General features: G+C 40.1%; 1 protein-coding gene across 4 annotated transcripts in view; it reads left to right on the top strand.

The window, feature by feature from the left end:
* The window catches only part of Gatad2b (GATA zinc finger domain containing 2B), a 75532-nt gene that overhangs the window by 29404 nt on the left and 25583 nt on the right, over positions 1-20545 (top strand). The window contains exon 1 of one of the 4 annotated variants that reach the window (XM_032897873.1): positions 11847-11964. The exons of 1 other annotated variant lie outside the window; for it this stretch is intronic. In XM_032897873.1, the coding sequence (XP_032753764.1) occupies positions 11951-11964 (14 nt within the window). In that variant the 5' untranslated portion in view covers positions 11847-11950. Of the gene's footprint in view, positions 1-11846; positions 11965-20545 lie in introns of those variants that run through there. 2 more of the 4 variants (XM_032897870.1, XM_032897869.1) reach the window with 2 other exon arrangements.

The following is a 20545-nucleotide window of genomic DNA, read 5'->3' as shown; positions in this document are numbered from 1 at the left end:
GTTTGTTTTGGATCTCTTTCTACTTTGATTCAGAGGTATTTTTACTTGGGAAGGGCATAACTAGAAGAGAAATCTGCATTAGAGGTTGAATGGATGTAATTTGTTAAGATACTTTTAGAATTGGTACTGTTCCTAATTCAGAATTCCCTTAGGTTCCTGGATGGGTGCATGAGAGCGATTGTACTTACCAAACAGACATTGTTTATAAGCTTCTTTTGAAAATTCTTTTTCTTTATTTTGTCTTGTATATAACATGGTGTTTCTGCTGTCTGTTGTGAGGTTATACACAAGGAATTATAGTATATGGAAGGAAGGATAAATTTGAAATTATCCTAAGCATAAAATTCATTATTTCCCAGGCTGGACTTGAACTTCTGATCCTTCTGCTTCTGTCTTCCAAGTATTGGCATTACAGTTATGGACCACTGGGTCTGGTTTTACAAATCTCTGCTCTTGCCACACATTTAAATAATCTATTTTTGGTCTTTGAGTTTTGTTGTAAACCTTTTTTCTTTTCTTAGAAGGATAAGCTTTTTGTACTTTTAAGCATTTAGCCTTTTTTTGTTTTTATTTAGCACTGGAGATCAAACAGGGCTTTGCACATTCTAGGTAAGAAACTCCACCACTGAGTTAAATGTCAAGTCTGGGGCTGGAAAGATGGCTCAATGATTAAGAGCACCGACGACTCTTCCAGAGGTCCTGAGTTCAAATCCCAGCAACCACATTGGTGCCTCACAACCATCTGTAATGAGATCTGATGCCCTCTTCTGGTGTGTCTGAAGACAGCTACAGTATGCTCACATATAATAAATCTTTTAAAAATGTCTAGTCTGAAGTTAAACTTTTAAGTTTTTAACACAGGACTAACTAGAATGACTACCTGTTCAATCCCTAGGCTGTCCAGTTATTCTCCCACCTCAAGTAGCTAGAGCTCAATCTTCTTCCAAGTTCTACTGCACATGTGTGGACATGTCAGAGGACAACTCACAGGACTTAGTTTTCTCCTTGGGTCCCTGGAATCAAACTCACGTCATTAGGCAGGGCAGCACCTTATCCACTGACTCATCTATTTAGCCTGTAGACTGACCCTCCCTCCTTCCCTCCCTCCCTTGTCTGTCTTCCTCCTTCCTCCCTCTCTTCTTCCCTTCTTGGTTAAGTCCACTGGTTTTGATATCAGAGTAAGATTGGTTTTAAAGAATGAGCTTAGTTGTTTTCTATTTTATGGAACAATTTGAGAATTACTAGTGTTACCTCTTTTTTTAAAGATCGGATAGATTCAATATTGAATCCATCTGGTCCTGGGGTTTATTTTGTTGAAAGACTTTTATTTATTTTTTATACCCTAGTCTCATTTTGTTATAATTGACTTAAGTTATATACTTTTGATTCAGTTTCAGTTTTGAGACATGCTTTCTCTCTCTTTTTTTTTTTTTAAATTTGTTACTCCTACCCCTTTTCCTTTTTGAGACAGGGTTTTATTTACTGTATGGTTCTGACTGTCTGAAACTCACTTTGTAGACCTCTCCCTCTATTTTGCCTCAGTTTCTGCCTTGAGGTCCTGTCCAGATTTCCTTAGAGGATGCACTATAAACTGTCAACCAAACAAACTCATCTCCAAGTTGCTTTTGGTTAGTGTTTTGTCAAACTAGAATAAAGAGGTTTGGATTTCACTTGCACTGCGTATATATTACAACAGACAGACAGACAGACAATTAAAATAATAAAGCTTGCTGGGGATTTAGCTCAGTGGTAGAGCGCTTACCTAGGAAGCGCAAGGCCCTGGGTTCGGTCCCCAGCTCCGAAAAAAAGAACCAAAAAAAAAAAAAATAAATAATAAAGCTTAAAATGTTTTTAGATGGGCTAGAGATATGGCTCAGCGGTTAAGAGCACTGACTGCTCTTCCAGAGGCCGGGAGTTCAATTCCCAGCAACCACATGGTGGCTCACAACCATCTGTAATGGGATCTGATACCCTCTTCTGGTGTGTCTGAGGACAGCTACAGTGTGCTCACATACATTAAATAGATAGATTTTTTTTAAAAAAAATGTCTTTAGATGTTGGTTGAGTATGATGCCATGTGGCTGTGATTCTAGAATTCTAGAGACAAAGGTTGGAGGATCACTATGAACTGGAAGTCAACAAGACAAGTCAGCCAAGGAGCAACACATCGAGACTTTGTCTCAGTAAACATGTAAATAAATAAATAAAATTAAAACTATAAAACAACCAGTTCTCCCACCCAAACCCCTAAACACTGCTTTTCAAAAACGAGTTTAGCCTAGCTGTGGTGGAGCAAGCTTTTAATCTCAGTATTTAGGAGACAGAGGCAGACCGATCTCTCTTCAGTAGAGGGAATATAAGAGTTATGAGAGTATAGATATTAGACTTGTGAAATGTGAAATAATGCCACTGTTCTCACTAAATTGTTTTCTGCTTTTGGAAGTGTTATTTTCAATGAATAAGTTATTTAGGATAATATGGAGTATTTTAAAGCAAATTGCTGCTTTAAAATTTGTTTGATTCTAATCTGTAGAAATTCTAAATTTGATGGCTACTTTAGCTATAGTCTACAAACAGAATCTATTTGTGGGCCTCTGGGGCTGGGAATTGAATCTAGAGCCTTGTGTATGCCAGGCACACAAGTACAGAGTCATGTTTCTAGAGGGGTGGGGGTGTTCCTTGATGCTTTACTTTTAAATTTTTTTTTTAAATTTATTTATTTTACTTTATGAATGTTTTGCTTGTGTATGCATGCCAGGATCCGCTAGAACTAGTGTTATCGGATAGTTGTAAACTACCATATGGGTGCTGAGAATTAAACTGGGGTCATCTGCAAGAGTAGCCACTGCTCTTAGTGGCTGATACATATCTCCAACTGCCTGACCCCCTGACCCCACCCCCGCCTTTAAGGCAGGGTTTCATGAGGCCTTGTTGAACTCTTGATCCTCTTGCTTCTATCTCCTAAGTGTTGAGATGTATGTGTGTATGCCTGGCTGATTGTAATTTTTAAAATGCAGATTACTTTAGATTTGTTCATTCTTATGTGCATGAGTGTTTTGCCTTCATGTTTGTAGGTGCAACACATGTCCCTGGTGCCTATGTAGGTCATAAGAGGAAGTCAGATTTCATAGAACTGGAGTTAAAACAGATGGGAACCACAGTGGGAATCAAACCTGGGTTCTCTGCAAGACCCACTGAACTTTCTCACCAGCCCTTCATTATTGCTTTTGTGAGTTTTTGTATGGTGTGTGTGTGTGTGTGTGTGTGTGTGTGTGTGTGTGTGTGTGTGTGTGTGTTAGCTTGTGTTTGGAGGTCAGAGGATGATAACTTTGTGGGTTAAGTTCTTTCCTTCCATCTTTTTAGATGGAGTCTGGGGTTTGAACATAGGTCATCATCAGACTTGCCTGGCAAGAGTCTACCATCTCAGTGGCTAGTATTGTAATTTAAAAAAATGCCCAGGTTGGCCTTAAACTCCTGGGCCCAGATGATCCTTGTGCCTTCACCTCCTAAGTAGTTGGTGCTACAGGTGCTTGCCACCACGCTTGGCAGATCTTTTATAATCTTGTATAATGGTTATATGTTAGTATCCTTAACAGAAGTGTGGTGTGTGGTTATACTGCTGTTACTGTGAACCATGTTGAGGGGACAGAAGCCAGGGTTCATGGTATAGGGTTTCTGTTCTGGTGTATGTAATGGAGATGTTGAATAGAACCGAGCACTTCTTTCATGCATGTACTGTATCATCAAGCTGTAGCTCTAGCCGCAGAATTGAGTATTCTTTTATTTGTTGAGAAAGATAGGAATGACAAGAGACAGGGTCTCATGTAAAGCTGGCTGGCCTTGAACTTACTATGTAGTTAATGTTGATTTTGAACTCCTGATCTACTTGCCTCCACCTCTGAGGTACTATGGTTACAGTTGAATATTATGACTTCTTTTCCTTGATCTTTGAGTATCCTTTTAAAGAGACTCTGACATTAACGTTCCAAAAATGCAATGACTCAAACAAGAAATATTTGTAATTGCCCAGAGTGTCATCCTGTTACTTTGTTGTCCCATACAGTATCTTTAAATGCCCTTACCTTTAAATTGAATTTTCTGCCAACCCTGAGAACCATTTGTTGCTAGCATCAGAACTTATCAGAGTCACCCAGATGCCTTCTAAGATCACCATTATTTGTCATCCCCAGAATATCAGTCTCTCTGTCTGGGGTGGGGCTTAAGAATTTGTGTATCCAGCATGGCTGTGGTGGCACATACCTTTAATCCTAGAACTGAGGAGACAGAGGCAGGCAGATAGATCTTTGTACAAAGCCAGCCTGGTCTACAGATTGAGTTACAGGATAGCCAGGACTACACAGAGAAACCCTGTCTCGAAAAAGGAAGAAAAAATTGAATATCCAACAAGTTTCGGGGGGTGGGGTAGAACAGATGGTCTCACTACCAGTAGGAGGAGTTCACATCCCAGGGCTTTCCTCCCCTCCTATTACCCACCCCTTTTACATATGTGTGTATGAGTGTCTCAGGAGGCCAGAAGAGGGTGTCACATGCCCTGGAGTTAGTAGTGACCATCTGAAGTCAGTCTAGGAATTGAACTCTGGCCCCCTGGGAGAGCACTAAGTACTCCTAATTGCTGAGCCATCCAGGAAATGGTATACATACATCATTTCTTTCTTCCATTGTTAAGAGCTTAGCCTTAAGCTAGGGAATGTGATGCAACAAAAAAGCCATGTGGGTGATGTCCATTACTATGAAAGAAAGAAGTTAATTTTTCTATTTTATTTTTTAAATTTTTAAAAAAGATTTATTTTATATATGTGAGTACATTGTAGCTGTCTTCAGACACACCAGAAGAGGGCATCAGACCCCATTACAGATGGTTGTGAGCCACCATGTGGTTGCTGGGAATTGAACTCAGGACCTCTGGAAGAACAGTCAGTGCTCTTAACCATCTCTTTAGCCCCAAGAAGTTAATTTTTAAAAACATTTATTTATTTAGGGTAGGTGGGGGGGGGAGTGTGTGTGTGTGTGTGTGTGTCTGTCTGTCTGTCTGTCTGTCTCCCCAGAAGCAGTAACAGTTGTTCTGCAGAGAAGGCATTTGAGGTAGTGACCTCAGTGGAATTGGAGAATTCGGAGAAATTTTCCAAAGTGTATTCATATAGGAAGCATATTGTTTTCCTTAGATTTTATGGAGTTTTAGTAGGGAGTTGAGTGTTTTTGTTTTTTCTTTAAACATTTATTGGAGGAGAGATGTGGTCAGAGGACAGCATGCCAAATTCTCTCCTACCATTTTGTGGGTCCTGGAAATCACCAAGCTGGTTCCGAGGACCTTTTACCCACTGAGCTATCTTGTTGGTCCAGGAAGTTAATTATGATATAGGCAATGAGCAGCAGTATCATTTAGCATTCGAATACACATTTTGCTAAGATTTTATTAGATGATCCTTATGTAGATGCATGGTAAGGGCAGGTCAAGAGTGGTAGTATGCAAATATGAGAGTGAAGCTGCCATACAAAAGATTGAGACAGGCAAGTTTGGTTAGGAGAATAAAATGGAGTAGGCAATAAGTAATAATGAAGCTATTATAAAACCTTGAAAGAGCTTGGGGAGGAGCAGGATGAAAACATACAACCTTAAGAGAAGTCTTAGTTTTATTAAATTGAAACAGCAAGGCAAGCCACTGAGAAGCTATTCTTTAAAGGTCTTACAGTTCTTTCTGGTAATACTCAACATAATTATTTACTTAAGTTATAGTCACAAAAGCCGCTTAGGGGCTGGAGAGATAGCTTAGCACTTAAGAGCATGCACTGCTCTTCAAGAGGCCTTGAGTCAGTCCCAGCACGCACACAGTGCTTACTGCCTGCCACCTGTAGCTCCAGCTCAAGGGTTGCCCTGCCCTCTGACCTCTTTGGCTTTCATGAGCACTTGCATCCATGTGCACATACCCTATATAGATAGAGACATATACACATAGTTAAAAATAAAACCTTTTGGGGGGCTCTTAATGCCTTGGTGTTTGTTACCCAAATCTGAGTATATGGTCCATACTTGGTTCAAGTGTAAGAAGAACCTAAGACAGATTCCAAAACAGCTTCTTATATGTCCACTTGATTTTAGAGAAGTACCATGTGTCTCAGAAGAGAGTTGATAAATTGTACTTCTCTTTAGAACTAGTACTTAGGCTTGATATTCTATAGCAACTTTGATGTTTGTAGCAATCTGCCGGTATCTTCTGTTTGTGCCAGATTCATCAAATCTCTTTTCCTCCCTTCCTCCCTTTCTCCATTTCTTCTTCTTTTTTCTTTTTTTCGGAGCTGGGGACTGAACCCAGGGCCTTGCACTTGCTAGGCAAGCACTCTACCACTGAGCTAAATCCCCAACCCCCCTTTCTCCATTTCTTTTCTCCCTTTTATTATGCCCAGGATCAAAAACTGAGGCACCAGATGTGTATGTACTCCACCACTGAGCTACAATCTTGGCTCCCAAATTTATTTCTACCTTCTTGGTTAATATCTGTCTTAGATAGTGTTCTATTGTTCTGAAGAGACTCCATGACCACAGCAACTCTTAAAAAGGAAAGCATTTAATTGGGGCTTGCTTACAGTTTCAGAGGGTTGGTCCATTGTCATCATGATGGGGACCATAGAATTACGAAGTTAGACATGGTTCTCTTGAAGTAGTTCTACATCCAGATCTGAAGACAGCAGGAAAAGAGATCTACTGGGCCTGGTTTGGACTTCTGAAACCTCAGAGCACATCTCCATTGACATTCTTCCTCTGACAAGGCCACACCTCCTAATCCTTTCAAATAATTTCACTACCTGGTGACCATTCAAATCTATGAGCATGTGGGGGCCATTCTTTTTTTTTTTTTTTTTCCGGAGCTGGGGACCGAACCCAGGGCCTTGCGCTTCCTAGGCAAGCGCTCTACCCCTGAGCTAAATCCCCAACCCCGTGGGGGCCATTCTTAATTCAAACCACCACAGTATTGTTGCCAAGTAATGGTGTTGTGTTGTGTTTTTGAGATGGGCCTTATTCTGGAGCACACTTAGGTACTTGTCTAGGCTTGCCAAGAACTCAGGGCAGTTCTCCTACCTTAGCCTCCCAGTGCTAGGTTCACAGGCATGGACCACCTTGCCCAGTTCCTTGTCAACTTTAAGCAGTGCTTTGGGCTTCTGTCCTCTGTATTACTATCTTGTACAGAGACCAGGGTAGTTTCATCTGTTTCCTTGTTGAGTAAATCTCTTCCTAATGAGAAATAGAAGCACTCATAGACCCGCATTGGGAATCATGCTTTTCTCAGGGGATCATCAGTATTTCACTCTGACAATTGCTAAGTTGCAGCCATTACTACTTCTAGGAGGGTCGGTGTAGAAGCAAGCTCTGAAGTCATCTCATTAAAGCAGTACATTTAGAGATAATTTCATTCCTTGTAGGCTCTGAAATGAAACTTGTTCTGTTTCCAGTTTGCTTTCAGTTTGGGGCTTTTATAGCCCCATTTGAAGAATTTGTTCTGCAGTTCTGTTTGTATGTGTTTAAGTTCCTTTAGGGAAATGAAATAAAGAGGTTATATTCCTGGGAAACACAGTTAATTGCTGGGAATAGCTGGCAATATGGACCATTAGTGAGCTTGGAAGGAACTCAGCTATCTGGTTTGCATTAGGGTAGTGGGACTTGTTCAGGATGGGAATCTATTGTTCTGTGGGTTTTGCCATGACATGAAAAATACTTTTTGTTTCTGGTTTGGTGGAAAATGTGGTCTTTCATTTAATTGAAGGGGTTTTTTTTTTTTTTGTTTTGTTTTTGTTTTTTGTTTTGTGTGTGTTTCTCTTTATGTCTGTCTGTCTGTATGTATATTTGGGTGTGTGTGCTAGGAGTCAACTCTAGAGTTGCTTGCACTAGCAAATGCTCTACCCCTGAGCCACCTGCACTTGGAAGAAGGGGTCACAGATTTACTAATATCTCAAGAGCAATTGAGATGTTATTTGGGTAATTACATTTATCCCTTTAAAATATGTGAATTAGCCAGGTATGATTATATAGGCTTCAAACTTTAACCTTTGTAAAGCAGAAGCTTCTAGAGTTTCTAGACCAGTTTGGCTATTCAGAGTGAGTTTCACACAGGCGGAGCATAGTAGCACATGCCTTTAATGCCAATATTCAGAAGGCAGAGGCAATCACATCTCTTGAGTTTAAGCCCAGTGTGGTCTACAAAGCAAGTTCCAAGACAGGCCAGGACTATACAGAGAAACCCTATTTCAGAAAAGCAAAATACCAAAATACAAAAAAAAAAAAAAAAAAAAAAAGTCAGCCTAGGCTACTTTAAGATGTCATCTCCTAACAGAAAAAATAAGGCTGACCAGGTGGCTCAGCAGTTAAAGGCATCTGCCACCAAGCCTGAGTTTGATTCTTGAGATCTACATGATAGAGTTAACTCTTGTACATGCTCACATACCTACACACACACACTTATAAAAATATATTAGCTATCATTAAGATAAGTCCTGGGGTTGGGGATTTAGCTCAGTGGTAGAGCGCTTGCCTAGGAAGCGCAAGGCCCTGGGTTCGGTCCCCAGCTCCGAAAAAAAGAACCAAAACAAAAACAAAAACAAAAACAAAAACAAACAAAAAAAAAAACAAACCAGGTAAGTCCTAGAGGGGTTGGGGATTTAGCTCAGTGGTAGAGTGCTTAAGGCCCTGGGTTCGGTCCTCAGCTTGGGGGGGGGTGTGTGTGGATAAGTCCTAGGTCCATTGTATATAGTACACATCTTCATACTTATTTTCCTTTCCTTATTATTAGAGCCATAATTATTTAAATTTTTTATTTATATTTATTATTTGTGTGTATATATGTACGTGTACAGGTGTATCTGTGTATGAGGACAACTTTCAAACCTTCTACCTTTAAATGGGCTCCTGGGATTGAACTCAGGTTGTCAGGCACTTGTGTAGCAAGTATTTTTTTTTTTTTTGGTTCTTTTTTTTTTTTTTTGAACTTGGGACCGAACCCAGGCCTTGCTTCCCTAGGCAAGCGCTCTACCACTGAGCTAAATCCCCAACCCCGTAGCAAGTATTTTTATTGTGAGCCATTTTGCTGGCCTATGATTATTCTTGAAGGACTGTCCTGGAGGAGTGTTTGTTTGTTTTTGAGATTGGGTCTTACTGTATAGCCACAGCTATCCTGAAACTCTCTCTCCATATAGACCATAGTGGCTTCAAACTCACAAAGCCCTGGGCTTTTGAAGTGCTGGGATCAAATGTATGTGCCACCATTCTTAGCTAGTGCATCTTTTTAAACATTTATTTTCATTTATAATTATGTGTATATCTAGCCAGGCATTCTGGTACACTCTTTGATTCCAGCACTCAGACTTCTTGGTGACCGGTTGGTTGCAGTTTGAGTTAAGGGCTTAACATGGGTGGGGGTTGGGTGGGAGGAGAACAGAGAGAGAGAATGAATGAGAGAGAACCACTAAGAGTGAAGGTTTCTTGTGTATGAGACTTTTCTAAGGTTTTAGGATTGCTTTTTCCTGTCACAAACACTTGTAAACTTTTTTTTTTTTAACTTATGAGTACACTATTGCTCTTTTCAGACACACCAGATGAGGGCATCAGATCTCATTACAGATGGTTGTGAGGCACCATGTGGTTGCTGGGATTTGAACTCAGGACCTCTGGAAGAGCAGTTAGTGTTCTTAATCACTGAGCATCCCTCCAGCCCAAGACTGCAGTTTTCAAGTCCTTGGCATTATTAATATGATTATGAGAGTAAATTTGGGGACTGTATGATCTATATGTACACTGCTGTCTTCATGTATCTGTAGCAAGAATTACGTTTTCACTGACAAAGCAGAATGTGTAGAAGAATACCTTTAGCATGAGTGTCTGTTTGCTGAGAGCTGAAGTCCACTTCACAGCTTTGATGTGGGAGAGGAGTGGCAGTGTTCTGGGTGTTAGAAGTGCATACAGACCTTAATCATCATTCTGTTTTGTTGTGAGGTCTTAGGAAAGTTTGTTTTTTAAAGCCACAGTTTTCACATAATGAGCATAATCCAAATTCCATAGGAAAATGTGAAGAAAATGATGCAGTGATGTATGTGTGTGCACTTATTATCCCATTCTAGCATTTGCTCAAATATTAATCCCTCCTCTTCTATCTTTCTTGTCCCTGTTATCCTCAGTCACATACCTGTTAATTTTCTTCCTGTAGAGTAGACTTCGTTCCATCTATCCTCAGACTGTGATGAACATGTCGCTTGGAAGGTGCTTTATTTGAGAAGTCTTTCTTGTGTATGTACTTAGGAAAGAGTGATTTCTAGGAGCAGTTTGAAAGATTCTTCCTGTGCTTTTTCTCTTCAAATGCTCATTTTTATTGGTGCTGTGGTATGAAATAAGGAGAATTTCTTGTTTTCCTTTTATTTAAAAATACTGTTTAGCTGGATGTAATATTACTTAGGAGAATAGGCAAGAGGATCATAATTTCCAAGCCATCCTGAGGGACTTTTCTTTTATATAATACAGCTACTCGTCTGTTTCTTTTGTGAAAGTTTAATAATTAAACTAATAATTATTTGGAAAAGCTGGACATTGTAATGTACCCCTGTAACCCCAACACTTAGGAGGTTGAAGTGGAAGAATGGAGAATTCAAAGCTAATTTGGATTATATAGGAAATTCTAGGTTAATGCAGAGAGATGCTCCAGCACCCCAAAAACTGGCTTAGCAGTTAAGAGCATTTGCTGCTCTCCTCATAGGACCTGGGTTTGAATCCCAGTACTCATGGCAGCTCCAGCTGTCAATAACTCCACTTCCAGGGAATCTGGTGCTGCCTTCTGACCTCCAGGAGCACCAGACACACATATGATATACAGACATACAAGTAGGCAAAAATACCTATACAGATAAAATAAATAAATATTTTAAACCACTGAAAAATTTTAGCAGGAAAACCTGTGGAGCCCCGCCCCCCACACCCCACCCCCGGGATAAATTTTGCTGCTATGAAATAAGCCCAAGAAACTATGTTTTTACTGTGAATTTCGAATGTAGGTAGTCTAAAGCGACATTTTAAGAAACATTGTTTTAACGTAGGCTCTGTGGCAAAATATCCTTGCTACCAAGCCTGACTGCATAAAATTAATATTCCAAATCACATAGTGGAAGGAAAGAACTCCTCCCTCAGGTTTTCCTCGATGTCCACCTACACACTATGGCATTTGCATAGTCACATAAGGGTGATGTACACAACTATTAAATTAAAAAGTAAAAGAAAATGAAGCTGGGGTTGTAGCTCAAATGGTAAAGTGCTTGCCTAGCATGCAAGAAGTCCTGAGTTCAATTCATAGACTGTGTAAATTGGATGTGGTGGGACATGCCTGTAGTTCCACCACCGAGTAGCTGGAGACAAGGAGGAGCAGAAAGTAAGTCATTCTGTGATTTTTTTTTTTTTTTTATGTCAACTTCAAGGCCAGCTTATCTATGAGAACCTGACTCAAAAAAAATGTTAAAACTGATAAACACTATACCTACTTGGTCCCACATAAGCTCCCATTGCACATGCACACGCAAACTTTTTTATTTTTTCCGTGCTATTCTGAGGTGCCAAAGGCAATGCTCTAAGCAGGGACTCTACCACTGTGTATCCCGCTTTAGCCCTTTAAACTTACTGTATGTGTATGTGCTATTTGCATGCGGCATGTAGGTGCTGCATGGCCAGCAGAGGCTAGGAGAGGGCATTGGATTTCCTGGAATAGACAGTTATAAGCTGCCAGGTGGATTCTAGAAAGCCAACACAGGTCCTGCAAGAACGGCCAGTGCTCTTAACTACTGAGCCATCTCACCAGTACCTAGCTAGCCCTTTAAAAGAATTTTTTTTTCTTTTCTTAAATTTTGCTTCAGGTGCCCAGGCTAAGCTTTGAACTTGAAACCCTTCTTCCTCAGCCTCCCAAATATGTGGGATAACAGGTATGTTCCACCCAGCCTGGCCAGTGTTGTTCACTATTGTAAAAGACCAGTGTTTGTTTGTTTGTTTGTTTGTTTGTTTGTTTAAAAATAGTGTGGATTAATGCTGTTATCCAGTTTGGATTATTATGGAGGCAAAGCAGATACATAAAATCCAAGTGTAGTTATTTTTTTAGTATTGAGAGTTCAACGGGCAGATTACAGCCAAAATTATTTTAAAAGTTATATACATGTTGAGTCTCAGTTCATGTACTTACTGTGGAACGGTTATCATCTATAGACCAGCAGTAGTCTGCAGACTACTTTAAATAGTGTTGCTGTTCAGAAAATGAAAATTTTTTGTCGACAACTAAAAAGTAGCCTCTTTACCAGTCCCAGGAAGCCTGGTTTGCTCATATGTAAAACAGATAGAATTTTACTGCTTTGCTTATTTTGTGGAGATGTTGGATCACTGTATAAGCATTGTAAATTGAAAAACTGGGGACTGGCGAAATGGCTCAGTGCTTAAGAGCGCAGGCTGTTCTTCCTTAGAAGACCCAGGTTCAATTTCCAACACCAACATGGCAACTCACAACTGTCTGTAACTCTTATTCTAAGGGATCTCTCACAGAGATACATGCAGTGAAAATAACAATGCACATAAATAAATTGAAAGACTAAAAAAATAAGCATTAATTAGATTTTAGCTAATTTAGAAATTAGCATATTTTAATTAATTATTTAGCAGGGACTTTGTAGGCAAGTAGAGAGGATAGATATATGACAAGGAGTTTGATGTTCACATGTATATTTACCATCATGTTGGAGATGCCAATTTCACTAAACTAAATGTCCCATGCATAGTAGTTCACATCTTTAATTTCAGTACTGGGGCCACAGAGGCTGGCAGGTCTTAGTGAGTTTCAATGGACAACATGGTCTATGTAGCAAGTTCTAGTTTAACCAAGGCTCCATACTGAGGCCTCATCTCAAAGTTAAATAATCCCAAAGACTGCTCTAGTCTCTCTCTGAACATCATTGCTTTTATTTTTTCCGTGTTTGGCTCTGGGCTGTTTCTTGGTAATATCTAAAATGAGAACACTTTGGAGATACATATCACACTTCTTGGAAGCAGGAATTCTTTTTGAACTTTTTCTGTTATTTTTTAACTTTTGGGGACAATTTCATTCTGTAGCCCAGACTGGCCCTCTAACTCAGTAATCTTCCTGCCTCAGCCACCCAACCAATAAAAGGATTATAGGTGTGAGTCACCGTAACTGGGTTGGATTTGCATCTTTTTCTTTTTTGAAAGAGAGTCTCACTATGCATCTCTGCCTGGCCTAGAGCTCAATATGTAGACTGGGGAGGCTTTCAGTTCACAGAGTAATAGTAGTAGTTGTCCTTCCTCAGCCCCCTCCTTTCTTCCTTATAATCCTATAGTACATTATCCTATCTTTCACCAACTTCTGGCCTTAACATGCCTATCTTGTTCCACAGCCTTTCTCTCTTAAACCAAGATCCTTTTCTTAGGATCTGTTTACAGAAGACAGGTTCTTACTGTTGTTTTAGATTTACTTATTCTAAAGTAAACTAAGTCTGCTGTGCCTGCAGAGGTCAGAAGCGAGCCCTAGAACTGGAGTTAAAGGTGGTTATGAGCTAGGAGTCAAGATCAGCTAAATTAGCTCATAACTGTTGAGCCATTTCTCCATCCCTCCCCAAAAGACAGGTTTTGAAGCCAGAAATTCTATCAAGGGGGCAGGGGTTGGGGGTAAAGAGTGCCTGTTGTGTACAACTTAGATTCAAAAGTAAGAAAAGGAATTGCAGCCAGAGGTGCTGGTACAGGCCTTTAAGATCAGCCTGATCTACACAGCAAATTTCAGGGCTACATAGTGGGACTCTTTTTAAAAAACAAAGCAGAAACTTTAAAAAGAAAGAAATTACTACATACTTTTTTTTTTTTTTAGCTGAGGACCGAACCCAGGGCCTTGCGCTTGCTAGACAAGTGCTTTACCACTGAGCTAAATCCCCAACCCCACTACATACCTTTTTGATCTCTCTGGGAGTTCATAGTTTATCCAGGGGAAATGGACAAATTCACTAAGTATTGGCATGTTCAAAATATCTTGACAGAATAGATAAGGAAAAACTGCCCTGGAGAACAATGTAATCTAACCCTTCTAACTGGGGCGAAGTTACTCATCATTGGGGAATAAACCGCATCATGTTCCATGCAAACCAAAGCATCTGTTACTCTGTTATGTCTTCTGTAGTCTTAAATGTGGAGTGTGCATAAAGGCCATAGTGTCTGTCATTCCTGAGATGTCCTCTATCTATTCTGTTTGGCGGTTTCTTGTTTGTTTTGCTTTTTTTTTAAGACAGGGCTTCTCACTGACCTGGAACAGTTTTGTTTTGTTTTTTTAAGGTTCTAAGGGTTGAACTTAGTTTTTTTTTTTCTCTCCTGTAAGTACTTAACAAATGAACTTTCTCTCTTGCCTATCTTTATTTACTTTTTTTTTTTTAAAGATTTTATTTATTCATTTTATATATGACGAGTACACTGTCACTGTCTTCAGACATACCAGAGGAGTGCATCGGATCTCATTACAGATGGTTGAGAGCCACCATGTGGTTGCTGGGATTTGAACTCATGACCTGTGGAAGAGCAGTCAGTGCTCTTAACCGCTGAGCCATCTCTCCAGCCCCCTTTATTTACTCTTAAGGTGAAAGGACTTACTGTGCTAAAAAAAAAAAAAATGGCTACTCTTCCAGAGGTCCTGAGCTCAATTCCCAGCAACCACATGGTGGCTCACAACCATCTGTAACGGGATCTGATGCCCTCTTCTGGTGTATCTGAAGACAGCTACAGTGTACTTATATATAATAAATGAATAAATCTTTTTTAAAAAAAAAAAAAAAGGAGAGATGGCTCAGTGGTTAAGAGCACTGACTAGGGTTGGGGATTTAGCTCAGTGGTAGAGCGCTTGCCTACCAAGCTCAAGGCCCTGGGTTCGGTCCCCAGCTCCGAAAAAAAGAAAAGAAAAAAAAAATGGCAAGAACAGTTTTTCAAGCATGAAAGGATATGTCAAACTGTAGATAGTTGGTTTAGTGTTATAAAATACATAGGAATAAGAGTAGAATGATTAAAGTAGATTGGGACTAGATCACAAAGGGTCCTCTACACCTAGGACTTATGTGTACATTTACAAGTATAGGGTCAGGAGTATGTCACACATGTAGAATCCTCGCATTCCTTACTTTAGACAGTTTCTTCTTAAGCCACTGTGGAACCACAAGCTTCCAGAGATTCTCTTATCTCCACCTGTCTCACTGTAGGAGCGCTGGTGTCACAGGCACTTAGCTTTTACGGGGCTCTGGGGCTTTGAACTCCGCTTCTCACACTTGAAAGCACCTTACCATCAAACCATCTCTCTTACTCTACCCAAGCTTCTTAAGCTGTAGGTTACAAATGCGAGTGCTGCGAAATGAATGAAGGAATGAATATGACAACAGAAAAGGTCTGAACATGTGAACATCAAAAGTTAAACTCAATAATCTTGACGTGGTTTTGGTACCATTGCTTGTGATGCACGCCGCACCTTCACTGCAGCCCTAGTTCTGAGCAGCTTGTGTTCTGCTTGTTAAACTGCTTAGTTGTCATGCCAGGGAACACCAGTGAGCACTGGCCACTGCGTGTTTGAACTGTAGTGTTTTTACCATACATACGTTTGTGCTCTATTTACAAATATCACTTTTAATATTTTCTTACCATCATTCCTTATACAAGCTTCAAGTTAGAGTATCTTCTTTTTTTTTTTTTTTTTTTTTAATTTTCCTTTCCTTTTCTTTATTTTTCTGAGACAGGGTCTCACTATATAATAGCTCTGGCTGTCCTGAAATTCAGGCTGACCTCAGATTCACAGAGATCCACCTGCATCTTCCAGCTGGTATGTCTCTGTGTTACCATTTTTTATTTATTTTTATTAATTGATTTGAGTCATGGACTTCTGTAGGTAACGTTGGCTTTGAACTTTGTAGTCAGAGCTGGTATTGAATTCTTTATCCTCTTACCCTTACTTCTAGAGTTTGAGATTATAGATAGGGGCTACTAAACCCTGCTTAGAACTTTTTTTGTTTTTAAATTGAAATAGCATCTCATATGTAACTCTGACTGACCTGGAACTTGTTGTTTAGAACAGGTTGACCTAAAATAGAGATCCATCTGAGTTCTACCTTCTGAGCTTTGGGATTAAAGGTATTGGTTACCATAACTAACCTAGAATTTCTGTTTTTACAAATTGCTGTTTGGTTTGCTAACTTGAATTTAATTAAAGATTGTTCAGTGGAGCCTGGAGAGATAACTCTGTTAAGAGCACATGCTCGTGCAGAGGACCCAGGTTCTGGTGCCAGCATCTACATGACACCTATAACTCCAGTTTCAGGGGTCTGCTGGCCCCCTCTCTAGATTCCATGAGCTCAAGGTATATGTTCAGTGCGTGCATGCATGTGTCTATGTGTATGTATATACATATATATTCAGGTACTTACATGTAGATATAATACAAAGGAATATTCTTTTAAAAGTAAGTGAACTTTACTTGCAATTAGGACAAAATTTCTAGCAGTTTATGAAATAGCCTTATTCAGACCTCTTAACATTTTTTGCTGTATATTTATTTCTATGAAGTGAAACTCATCATCAGCATTGATGATGATAAAAATAGGTCTGGAGAGGTGCCTTTCTGGTTAAGAGTACATACATGCTGCATATATGGAGTTCAGAAGTTGATGCTGATGTCGTCTTTTGTAGCTCTTTGCCTTAGTGTTATTTAAATTCTCTATGTGTGTGTGAGTTTCTGCATGGGTGTCTACTATGTATATGCATTGTCTGAGGAGGCCAGAAGAGGGCATTGGATCCTTTGGGACTAGAGTTACAGATGTGAACTCCATGGTCCTCTGAAAGAGTGTTTTTAACTACTGAGCTTTCTACCCCCCCCCCCGAACACCTTTTTTTTAATGGTCATGGGTAGACATGATGTACTCCTGCCATGGTGGGAATGTAAATGAGAGTGTAAAACTTTCAGTATTTGGTTTTCTCCTATCTTTACACAGGTTCCAGAGATTGAACTCAGATTAGGCTTTCCCAGCTGAGTCATATTGCCAGTCTTCTACTTTATTGTAAAGATAGAGTTATCTTGCTAAATCTGGAGCTCACCAATTCATCCTGAGTAGCTGGCCAGCAAGTCCCCAGGATTTGCACCTTTCCATTCACAGTAGGATTATAGACATTTGTGGTCATACCTGACTTTTTAATATAGGTAAGAGCAATCCCAGCTCAGGTCTTCATGTTGCACAGCAAATACTTTACCCACAGAGTCATTTCTCCAGCCCCAAGGTTATATATTTATTTCTAAGATTACATTAATCAGTCAATCTGTCCGTCCATCCATCCATCCATCCATCCATCCATCCATCCATCCATTCATCCATCCATCGAACTAGATGAGGCAGTGCATACATGTAAATCAAGTACTTTCCTTGTCTTTCTTTGTGCTTGAAGTTGTTGAAATTCTTGGATCTGTGGGTTTCATTTATATATTGAACTGCTTAAAAGACTTTGGACGGTTTTTGTTTCGACTTTGAGTCAGGTCTTCATTCTATACGCCCAAATTGGCCTTGAACTCTTCATCCTCCCACCTCAACTTTCTGAATGCTGCAATTGCAGTTTACACCACCAAATCTACTCTGCTGTGCTAGTATTTTCCATCATTCCTGCTACTAACATACTTTTTTCTTTATTAAGAAAGATTTATGTATGCATATGTGCATGCATTCATGTATGTATGTCCATCTCTAGTGTCAGAGGGGGCCAGAGAAAGGCATTTCCTCGAACCAGAGTTACAAGCTGTTACAGGCTAGCATGGAAGGGCAGTTAAAGTGTTGTAACTCGGGTTGGGGATTTAGCTCAGTGGTAGAGCGCTTGCCTAGGAAGCGCAAGACTCTGGGTTCAGTCCCCAGCTCTGGAAAAAAAAGAACCAAAAAAAAAAAAAAGTGTTGTAACTGTAACTCTAACCCACTATCCCAGCCCTTCATAAACATTCTTAAAACCCATCTTTGTGGGGTTGGGGATTTAGCTCAGTGGTAGAGTGCTTGCTTAGGAAGCACAAGGCCCTGGGTTCGGTCCCCAGCTCCGGGGGGGGGGAAAAAAAAACATCTTTGTGGGGGTTCACAGACCAATAGAGTTTGTGAATAATTTATGGGGCTAGAGAGGCAATGACTCATAGGTTAAGATCCCCCCTACCCCTGTTTCTTGCAAAGGATATGGATTTGATTCCCATCATCCACATGGGTGCCTCACAAATGCTCTAACTCCATTTCCAGAGGGGTATAATACCTTGTGCTTCCTTTTACACCTGTAGCCACAACCACATATCCCATATAATACACAAAAAGTGATAAAATTTAAACTATTATTTTTTTAAAACTTTTATGTATATGCATGTTTTGCCTGTATATGCATGTTTTGCCTGTATATTTACCACCACATACATATGTAACTCCCTTATAACTGGAGTTATAGACTCTGTAAGCTACCATATGGCTGCTAGAAATTGAACCTAGAGCCTCTGGAAGAGCAGCAAGTACTCTTAACTGCTGAACCATCTTTGAAGCTGCATAAATTCTAATTAAAAACTGAGAGGGCTGGAGAGATGGCTCAGCAGTTAAGAGAGTACTACATGCCTTTCCAGAGGTCCTGAGTTCAAATCCCAGCAACCACATAGATGGTGGCTCACAACCATCTATATGATCTGATGCCCTCTTCTGGCATATATGTGTATATGCAGATAGAATACTCATACATAAAATAAATATTAAAATGATAAAAACTGAAGTTTACAGTTTATTTGTTTTAGTGAGGTTACAGAGTTTTGTACATCCTTTACTACAGCTTCAGAACATAGCAAACTGAACAGAAGCCCTCTACTCTGTAGTAGTAGTTCTGCCTTAGGCAGCTACTGATCTTTGTTTACAAATTTGCTTTTTTCAAAAACATTGTTTTTTTTTTTTTTTCCGGAGCTGGGGATTGAACCCAGGGCCTTGCGTTTGCTAGGCAAGCGCTCTACCACTGAGCTAAATCCCCAACCCCTCAAAAACCTTTTTTATATGTGTACATGTTCCCGTGTGTGTATGCAGGCCAGAGGTTGATGTCTCCTCTATTCTTCTCCACCTTATCTTTGCAATGATGTGTTTCTGCCTCCCCTGCACTGAGATTTATAAGCATATACCGCTACACTTAGCTCTTTATAAGAGTGCCGGAAATCCAAAGTTAGGTCCTTTTCTATACTTTTCACATGTAGTAAACACCCAAAGGATATGTTCTAAAGCCTCCAGAGGATAGTCCTGAACCCTATGTGTTCTGCAGTGTCCTCTATGTCCTGACGGGCATAGTGCCAACAACACTGGCCTGTGTTTTGTGCCCTGATGACTTCTGTGCATTGCTGTTCCTGTGCTTTGCAGCCATTATTAAGTCACTTGAACATGTGCACTGTGGTTTAGTGGTTGTCGTAGGGTTTCATTGCTGTGAAGAGACACCATGATGTTGGCAACTGTTATAAAGGACAACATTTAATTGGGGCTGGCTTCCTTTCGGAGATTTAGTCTGTTATTGCCGTTGTAACACACAGGCAGACGTGGTGCTGGAGGAACTGAGAGTTCTACATCTTGATCATTAGGCAGCCACACTGGATGGTTTAGCTTAAGTGAGACCTCAAAGCCTGCTATCACAATGACACATTTCCTCCAACAAGGCCACATCTACTGCAATCAAGCCACTCCCTATGGGCCAAGCATTTAAACACAGGAGTCCATGGGGACCACTCATAGTCACACCACCACAGTGGTAGTCAGCTATTAAAGAAGAATGTTCACACTATTTGGAAGAACATAAGGGGTTGGGGATTTAGCTCAGTGGTAGAGCGCTTGCCTAGCAACTGCAAGGCCCTGGGTTCGGTCCCCAGCTCCGGGGGAAAAAAAAAAAAAAAAAGAAAGAAGAACATATAACTTGGGGTCTGAGGTGGTGGTGCACACCTTTAATCTCAGCACCAGGAAGGCAAAGACAAGCAAATCTCTGACTATGAGGTCGCCTGGTAGACACCACTTATAGTTCAGTCAGATATACACAGTAACTGAACTATATCACTCTGTTAGAAAGAGAGAGTACTATATAATTGAACTTGATAAATGGCTTTTTTTCTAGATTTTTCCCATTTAATATTTTGAGGCTACAGCTAACTGAAAAAAACTGAAATCACAGAAATCCAAATAGCGTGTCACATGAGTGTCTCATAACTGTCTCTACCGCTTATGATGCTTTAGGGTTTCTCTGTATTTTCATTTTATTATTATAATTTATTGTTTCTGTTTTTCAAAACATAGTTTTTCTGGGTAGCTCTGGCTAGCCTGGAACTTGCTCTGGAACCCAGCCTGCCTCTGCCTCCCAAGTACTGAGATTCCACCATTATTAGTTTCTCTGTTTTATAAAAGTTGTCTTAGTCCCCCTCCTCGTTTGTCTTAACGAGTTTTTGTGTGAAGTCAACTGTTTTTAGTT

The sequence above is a fragment of the Rattus rattus genome, chromosome 3, assembly GCF_011064425.1.
Source record: "Rattus rattus isolate New Zealand chromosome 3, Rrattus_CSIRO_v1, whole genome shotgun sequence".
Classification (NCBI taxonomy): domain Eukaryota; kingdom Metazoa; phylum Chordata; class Mammalia; order Rodentia; family Muridae; genus Rattus; species Rattus rattus.
Note: the sequence above shows the minus strand (reverse complement) of the source record. Positions and strands in the feature narration are given on the sequence as shown.